The 8,780-nt window shown below is 52.3% G+C and overlaps 1 protein-coding gene across 3 annotated transcripts; it reads left to right on the forward strand.

Annotated features, from left to right (window-relative positions):
* The first annotated feature begins 393 nt into the window (after window positions 1-393).
* On the forward strand, window positions 394-6,760 carry LOC111551958 (neuropeptide Y receptor type 4). Of its 3 annotated transcripts, XM_023226038.2 has the most exons (3): window positions 1,907-2,186; window positions 3,981-4,136; window positions 5,165-6,760. In XM_023226038.2, the coding sequence occupies exon 3, from the start codon at window positions 5,224-5,226 to the stop codon at window positions 6,349-6,351; it is 1,128 nt and encodes a 375-aa protein (XP_023081806.1). In that variant the 5' UTR covers window positions 1,907-2,186; window positions 3,981-4,136; window positions 5,165-5,223; the 3' UTR covers window positions 6,352-6,760. The 3 variants fall into 3 exon arrangements, with proteins under 3 accessions (XP_031792026.1, XP_023081806.1, XP_023081807.1); XM_031936166.1 differs by lacking the exons at window positions 1,907-2,186; window positions 3,981-4,136 and adding an exon at window positions 394-669 and having other exon boundaries at window positions 5,165-6,746; XM_023226039.1 differs by lacking the exon at window positions 3,981-4,136 and having other exon boundaries at window positions 1,983-2,186.
* Window positions 6,761-8,780: the final 2,020 nt, after the last annotated feature.

The raw sequence follows: 8,780 nt of genomic DNA on the forward strand, positions 1-8,780 counted from the left end.
ATGGGAGCTGTTTGCTGCTTTTACTACCATTTCAGGTCTTCTGTTGTTCTCTGACCCACAAGAGCTAGGGCTCAGGCCACATGCCTTGGGCAGTAGTTCTCAAATGTGTCTATGTGGAAGCTTGCCTCCAAGGACTCACCAGCAAATCCAGACCCCACACAGCTTCCCTGCAAGAAGGAGGTGACAGTGACTGAGTTCTTGCCTGCACAGAGGACAGGTGTCCATAGAGTTCCCAGCTGGAGTTGAGCAGTTTCTGGTCAAGCAGTGTTCTCTGATTTTACACATCTGGAAGCTACCATTACAATCAGGTCTCCTTAAATGTCTTCCTTTTCCTTCCCTCCCCTCCTCTCCCTCCTCTCCCCTCCCCTCCCCTTCCCTTCCTTCCTTTGTCAGATGCTGCATGTGGACCTGTGCTGGGATCTGGAGGCAGAGACAAGAACTATGACCTAGAAATAGGGGAGTGGGGAGACAAGGGTACTCAGGCAGACAACCAACTAGACTTCTACATCGGCCTCTGCAGCAGAGCACGGGAGGGTGGCAGGAATTTGTCATGGCAGCAGGGACATAGGAGCTGGGGTGCAATGGAGGAGCAGCAGCTTTCCAGGTAGTCAAGGCAGGAAGGAGCACGGTCCAGAAAGAAGAGATGACAGGTGCCAGTCTACAGCGACAGTGAGCAGAGGCCTGGGTGCTTGGCAGATGGGTTCGCATCCTGGATCTGGCTGTTTCTTAGCTGAGCGACTTTGGGCAAGTTGCTCAACTACTGAGTGTCACTTTGCTTCATCAGCACAATGGGAAGAAAAATGCCCACCTCTCAGAGCTGTTGTGATGATTAACTAAGGTAATGTCTGTAGAGTCTATGCGCTACAAACGGCAGCTGCCATTCTAGAGGGACCACTGCCGTGACTTCATGGGGACATTTCCATGGGAGCCACAGGAGGTTCACTGGACAGGTGTGTATGTCCAATGTTTAGGAGGTGCTCTTGAAGCAAACTGTTACTCTCAGAAGGTCCTCTAAGCACACATGTGACTTTGCCATGTGGGGGTGAGGGGCAGGGAATTATAAGCTAGTGTATTCAAAACAGGAGCAGCCCTTGTAAGCAAAGCTGTTCCATTACAGCCAAATCATGTGCATCTCAGCTCCAAAGGAGAAAGTGACCATTCTCATTGAATTCTCATCGTCACAACCTTGGGACTGGTTGAGATAAGACACTCCGCTTCCAGGGCCCACCCTGAGTTTTCACTCACACCCTGGATGCCCACCTCCTTCCCTCACCCTGGCTGACATTCTCAGCAACACTGCCCTCCCTTGGTCTCCAGGGGCTGAATGCTCTCAGCCTCAGGGCTTTTGCCGTGGCTGTGCCATCCATCTGGCTTGTTGAACTCATTTACTCACAGCATCTCACTCTCTATAATAATTTATTTCCCTCTTTCCTTGTACCCTGTCTGTCTTCTCCCCCAGGGCTGAGAGCTCCAGAAGGAACCAAGGACAGGGAGTCTGTCTTGTCCAGCTCTGGTGCCCAGCAGGAGAGCCAGGTTCGTAGGAGGTCTGCAAGTAATGTTTCTGAATGAACTTATGAAAGGCAGTTCTTTTTATACCCATTTCATGGATGAGGAAACTGAGGCGGGGGGAGAGGGAGAGAGAGAGGCAGGCAGATGCACACACCCCTAGAGAGAGAGAGAGAGAGAGAGACAGCGCAGCTCCAGTCTGCCTGTATGCAGGGTTGAGGTGGGCATGAGAGACACACGCAGGCAGGGCTGCAGCTCCAGGCAGGCCTTGGAGGCTCAAGATGCGGCTCCCCAGGGCAAGTGCTGGGGTCCCAGGGACAGAAGGCGGCTGGAGTGCTCTCGTGGGCGGGCTCAAGGGGCAGGCTGGGCGGGCGCAGGCGGGAGCCTGGCAGCCGCTCCGCTCCTCAGGCAGGCAGCATCTGCACAGCAGGAGCAGGTGAAGCAGGCGCGGCTCTGCACCGCGCCTGATGCCTCCTGGGCGCAGGAGTGCAGCCGGGGGCGGGGCCGAGGAAGCCCCCATATGAACTCTCCGGGAAGCCGGGCGCCCTGCCTGCCCTTGGCCTAGGGCGCAGAGCGTCACACTGGATCTGGGGAGCATCCTGCCCCCACTGTGGACCTCAGTCTCCTCACCTGAGACATGGGCTGTCACATCCTCACCCTGTAAGCTGCGAGCCGAGGAGGTAAGGGGTGCATCTGAGGTGTCTGGGCGCTATCGGTGTTAGGATATAGTAGCTTTTGCTGAGATTTCAGGAGACAAAGCAAAGGGCCTTCCCTACTCTAACCCCACTGGGAGATTAGCATTGTGTGTATGATTCATTAGTTTTCCTCTGATTGACTGGGAAGGCAGGCTGCAGGGGGTCCCTGCTGGGGCTTGCAGCTGGTTCTAGTTTTTGATCTGGAGAGCTGCCTGGGGACAAAATGTAGAGACACCATTTTACTGACCTCCTACACTCGCCACCCCCTTGGGTGTGCCTGAGGGACTTGAGGTCCCCTGGTCCTCACTGGTCAGTGTACCCTAAGCCCAGCAGCACCAGGCAGATGCCTAACACCACCTTTTCAGTGTTCCTCCTCCTCCTGTCTTGGCCCTCTCCTCCAATCCATTTTCTATATCCAAGTGATCTTACTGGAATGGACCTGGCCTTGCTGGTCTGGCCCACCACTCCACCTTCATCATCTGCCACCCTGGAGCCTGTTATTCTGGTTACTTTTCCCAGCAGGCTCTGCTCCTTCCTGCCTCTGTGCCTTTGCACATGCCGTTCCTTGCACCTTGAGTTCCCTCCTCTCCCTGTCCCTTTGGCTTGTTGACTCCTCTTCAGCCATCGAGCCCTATACCATTGCCACCTCTTCTCCCATCTCCCTGCTCCTTCTCTGATCTCTCAACTCACAGGCCTCTCTTTCATATTGGTGTTGGCAATGGCAGTGAGTTCTATCTGCATTTGTGCTGGTCAGACCCTCTGTTCTGGGAGGGCCATGGCTGTATAAGTCATCTTTGCAGCCCTTGTTTCTAGCCCAGGAATTGACACATACTTATTGAGTGGGTGAATGAAGCAGTGAGCATTTTCTGGAGCCCTCCTAGCCCAGTCCTTCCACTCTGATCCTGCTATAGGTGGTCAGTTCAGGATGAATGGTGTTTCTCCACACTCCTGGCCGAGCCCTGCTGATGGTCACCCAGAGCCTTGGGTTCTAGCCCATTTGCTGCTTCTGAGTGCAGTGCATCTGCCACAGGTTCATGCAGCTGGGGCTGCTCTTTATCTTATATTGGGCCTTGTGTTTGCCTCTAGAATAGTTTATTTTGTCATGTCCAGCCCCAAATGGCCCTTTTTGCCAGAAGACCATAGTGCCAGAGAAATCTTCCTGCCTTCGAGATCTGGTTCCTAAATAACTAGACTGTAAACTATCAAGTGAATTCACAGCTTGATCTTTTAAATGACCAAATGAGACTCATCTTTTTTTTTTTTTTTTTTTTTTTTTGAGACAGAGTCTTACTCTGTTGCCCAGGCTGAAGTACAGTAGTGCACTCTCTGCTGACTGCAACCTCTGCCTCCCAGGTTCGAGTGATTCTCCTGCTTCAGCCTCCCATGTAGCTAGGACTACAGGCATGTGCCACCACACTTGGCTAATTTTAGTATTTTCAGTGGAGACGGGGTTTTACCATGTTGGCAAGGCAGGTGTTGAACTCCAGACTCAGAGACTCATCATTATAAGTAGATCAAATGCACAGTGAGTGACATTCATGACAGCCAACAAACAGAATTTACTGAACTCTGGTTGATTTTTGGCCTTGTACTCTGCAAAAACTGCCTTAACGTACCAATTGATCATGAAGAAAATATGTATGTTCAAAAATACATATGGCCATTATATGAGACTTAAAGAATATCTCAAATAGGGTTTTCTGCTATAAATAGTGTTTTACAAGATGGGGTCCAAGGACCATGTGTGTCAGAATCACATAGTCTACTTGTTAAATACAGATTCCTGGCCCGCATCCTGGACTCACTTAACTACATCTCCTGGTGGAATGGCCCTGGGATCTGCACTTTCAACATGCTTCTAGAATGATTCTGATGTTTACTGAAGGTTGAGAACTGCAACCCTGTGGGATTAATAATGACTAGAGAATCTGAGAGGTGAGTCACAATGATGTATGTAGTGGTATGGTGCTTCCCATGCCAAACATCCATCATTGGCACTACCACGGGGGAGCTCTGGAGTCTAAATTCCAACCCAGTCTTGGCAGGGGGACCGTTGTGCTGAGGAGGTCTCGGGGAAGGGACAGCCTGTACCAGGGCATAGAGATGTGGAACAGTCTGGTGTGCTTGTGAGCTGCACACTGCATCAGGTGACTTGAACATAGTCATGGAGTGGGTTCTGGGGAGGACACTGGGCACCTGTGACTTTGGCCAGGTATGTATGTGCACATAGTGGGTGGCAGGAGGAAGCTGGTGTGCTGATGAGCCAGGCTTTTCATACCGGGCAGTCTTCAACTTTGCCAGGTATCGCTTAAAAAACAAGGCTGGCAGGGCAGGGAGGGGCTGAGACCAGGAGGGTGCACTGAGTGTGGATCCCCGAGGCTTTAGCTCTATCTTGAAGGGAATGGGGTGCCATGGAAGGACACAAGCAATCCTGTGCAGAGTGGCATTTATTGCTGTCTCCGTTCAGATAAAATGTGATAAGGGGCATTCTACCCATCCTCCCTGAACAATTCCGTCACTAAACTCTGCATACAGCACTCCAACTTCTTCATCATCAGAACAGCCTCAAATCCTGAGGCCAGAGGGAATTGGTAGAACAAGTTCTGGCATTAGACGACCTGAGTTTGTAACGGGGCCCTGTTACTGATTAACTGTGTGACTATGAGCAAGTTGCTTTCCATCTCGGGTTCTTAGATTCCTCATCTATGAAATGGATTGATAAACTAGGAATAAACTAGCTAATAGACGAAATCGCTGAGCCCAGTAGCCAGCATGCAACAAGTGCTTCTAACAGGGTAGCAATCATTGGATGCCAGTGTCTTACCATGAGCCTTAGGTAATAACCCCTCCAGGTACCAGCCTTGGGATGGAAGCAGCTGAGAGCCTTTGTATGCAGCCCTGCTCCTCCCTGGATTCTACCCTGGGCTTGATCCCTGAGTATTGTTTGTCTGTTTGCCTTGCAGGCATCATCCCTGAAGTGTATCACTTAGTTCGAGTGTCCTTGAATCTTTTCACATCCACCATGAACACCTCTCACCTCTTGGCCTTGCAGCTGCCAAAATCCCCACAGGGTGAAAACAGAAGCAAGCCCCTGGCCATCCCATACAACTTCTCTGACCATTGCCAGGATTCTGTGGACATGATGGTCTTCATCGTCACTTCCTACAGCATTGAGACTGTTGTGGGGATCCTGGGTAACCTCTGCCTGATGTGTGTGACTGTGAGGCAGAAGGAGAAAACCAGCGTGACCAACCTGCTTATCACCAACCTGGCCTTCTCTGACTTCCTCATGTGCCTCCTCTGCCAGCCGCTGACCGCCATCTATACCATCATGGATTACTGGATCTTCGGAGAGACCCTCTGCAAGATGTCGGCCTTCATCCAGTGCGTGTCAGTGACGGTCTCCATCCTCTCGCTCGTCCTTGTGGCCCTGGAGAGGCATCAGCTCATCATCAACCCAACAGGCTGGAAGCCCAGCATCTCTCAGGCTTACCTGGGGATTGTGCTCATCTGGGTCATTGCCTGTGTCCTCTCCCTGCCCTTCCTGGCCAATAGCATCCTGCAGAATGTCTTCCACAAGAACCACTCCAAGGCTCTGGAGTTCCTGGCGGATAAGGTGGTCTGTACTGAGTCCTGGCCACAGGCTCACCACCGCACCATCTATACCACCTTTCTCCTCCTCTTCCAGTACTGCCTCCCACTGGGCTTCATCCTGGTCTGTTATGCACGCATCTACCGGCGCCTGCAGAGGCAGGGGCGTGTGTTCCACAAGGGCACCTACAGCTTGCGAGCTGGGCAGATGAAGCAGGTCAATGTGGTGCTGGTGGCGATGGTGGTGGCCTTTGCTGTGCTCTGGCTGCCTCTGCATGTGTTCAACAGCCTGGAGGACTGGCACCATGAGGCCATCCCCATCTGCCATGGGAACCTCATCTTCTTGGTGTGCCACTTGCTTGCCATGGCCTCCACCTGTGTCAACCCATTCATCTACGGCTTTCTCAACACCAACTTCAAGAAGGAGATCAAGGCCCTGGTACTGACTTGCCAGCAGAGTGCCCCCCTGGAGGAGCTGGAGCATCTACCCCTGTCCACAGTACACACAGAAGTCTCCAAAGTGTCCCTGAGGCTAAATGGCAGGTCCAATCCCATTTAATCAGGTCTAGGGCTTCTCCCTGCCATGTCCCTTGCCAGGCTCTTTCACTTAGCTAAGTGGGCACACTGCAAGCTGGGGTGGCACCCCAGCATTCCTGGCTTTCTGGGGCCCAGATAGGCTGGCAAGAGCCGTTTTTGCATCTGTTTGCATCGTGAAAACTGGCATTCTGATACTTCAGCTGTTTGTTCCTGGGAAAATTCTGAGCGCAGATTCCAGAGGTCACAGTAAGCCTTGCAGCTTGAGCTGAAAGATGCCAGAGCCGGAGATGTCTGCTGGCAGCAGGCAGGGTTCATTCTGGTGACACAGCAACAGATGCCTGGCCTGGGAACCCAGGGATTTCACCTCCATCAGTGAGATCATGGGGTCACTGTAGGGTGAGGGAAGGAGCGCTTGGAGTCAGAGCTCCAGACCTTGGTCAGCTCCTCACCTCTGTGAGAGATGGCGTATGGAGGCGCTTCAGAAGTAAAGAATTCCGTGAATGCAAAGCAGTGGGATTACTGTTATATCATCAGTGCATCCAGCTGAAGAGAATAGATCCAGTAGTCCTCTGCAGCAGGAATTCCAGGACTGACTTCCTACTCCATCCCTTTTCTCTATCGCTGTGTCTTCCACCTTACATGGGAATCAGCCTGCAAGTTCCTCTTCTCGATGAGATGGCGAGCGCCCTGCAGGTGAAATCCATGTCATCATGGGGCTTGTGTCTTACATGCCATGGACAGGCCCTGGCCCAAGGAGAGAGCTCCAGGGAAGTTTTCCATGGTGGGTTGATGGTAAAGGTGCCACTCACTGCTGAATGTTTGGCGCTGGATAGGAGTCCAGCATGGGAAGGGGCCAGGGCTCAGGCTGCTGTAGCCACAGTCTCCTGCCTGCCCTTCCTTGCCTCCAAGGACCTCATCTGATACAGCAGCTGGACTGAGACTCTGTGGCTTTCCCCACTGTTGACCCACTACAGAGGCCTCCAGAACTCAAGGCCGTGGCTGCAGCCTCCTTCACTCCGTGCTCTGACCACTGAGCTGACTTGCTCCAGATAATGTGCCACGAATCTTTCAAAGCTTCCTCAGGGTATTGGGCATCCCGGGCATCCCAGTGGCCTTCAGTAGGATCAGGGGCAGGGAGTCCTGGGAGTCTAACTTCATGGGGCACTGGCTGAAAAAAGCAGGGGTCCCCTTCCTCCAGCCAGCCAGGGAAAAAGGAGAAAGGGCTCCAAAGAGTGTGAATATCTTACCTTGGGGGTTATGGCCTAGTTCTCTGGATGCTGAACCAGGCCCAAGGCTTCATCTATGTGTGGACCAGGCAGCCTGTCCTTGCAGGGAAAGAAATGTCAAGACTGCTTCTGGGCTGCATTGGATGGGATGTCTCTGCACGGCTCTGTTGGCTCAGACCAACCCTCCAGCAGAGTAGACAGTGACTGTCCTACTATAGCCTCCCAGGGCAGGGTATTCATGTGCTGGAGCCCTGGAAGAGCCTCATCATAAGCCGGCATCGGTTCTGCACAGGGGGTCTGGCACAGGGCTCTCACGCCGACCAAGAACCCGTGGAACTGACACCCAAGACAAGTGCTCTTTGAGCCAGCAGCTCTCTTCCTGGAGCTGTTTATCTTATCACTTCTTTTGGTCACATCTCCCATTCAGTTCCTTTGTTCATTTTTGTGTTGGATTTTGGGCAGATTTCTTGGGCCACTCTCTTGGACACAGCTTGTGCTTGTCCTGTGGTGCCATCTACTGCTGGCTGCTCCAGGTGACCACCTGCCAGCAAAGCCCAGGCTCTGGGACCCATCTATTTTGTGAAAAGGCCACATGCACAAAGCAACCCCCAAATGCCAAAGGAGCCAAGAGACCAAAGGAGGAGGCAGACAAATCCAGTTTGTTGGTATTGAGTGTTTTATTGAGGGAACTTATAGGCAGAAGGGTGGTCTTGGGTGGCCACAAGACAGGCAGATCTCTGCACTGTTACTCACGGACCCAAGGCTTATATACCATAGAAAATGGATGTACGTGCTCCAGCAAGACAATGAAAGGCAGTGCACCAGAGCAGGCAAGAATGCCATGTGCATCATAGCCCAGAATTTGCACAATAGCATCAAGCTTGCTTTGATCTAAAAGCAGGAGTACATATTCTTACACTCGGGACAGTAAATAAAGTAGGAGTCAGGAGGCATTCATGGGACTGGGGCTAATCAGAAGTCAACATGGCAAATTAGCATCCAAGGTGGAGTCACTGTTGTCTTCACATCACCCCAGAAAGATGTCATTGTCCAAACTTCCCAAGGAATTGGGGGCCTCAGGCCCCCCTGGACCCTGCACAAGTGCCTGAAGTTGCTTCTCATTATTAGTCTTGATGGTGCCAAGATGCTGGGGACACAGATGACTTCAGGTGCAGACATGCTTGAGGACGGAGGGCCAGGCCAGGCATCTGGGGAAGGTGCTTGG

Source organism: Piliocolobus tephrosceles, chromosome 9 (assembly GCF_002776525.5).
Source record: "Piliocolobus tephrosceles isolate RC106 chromosome 9, ASM277652v3, whole genome shotgun sequence".
Taxonomy (NCBI): Eukaryota; Metazoa; Chordata; class Mammalia; order Primates; family Cercopithecidae; genus Piliocolobus; species Piliocolobus tephrosceles.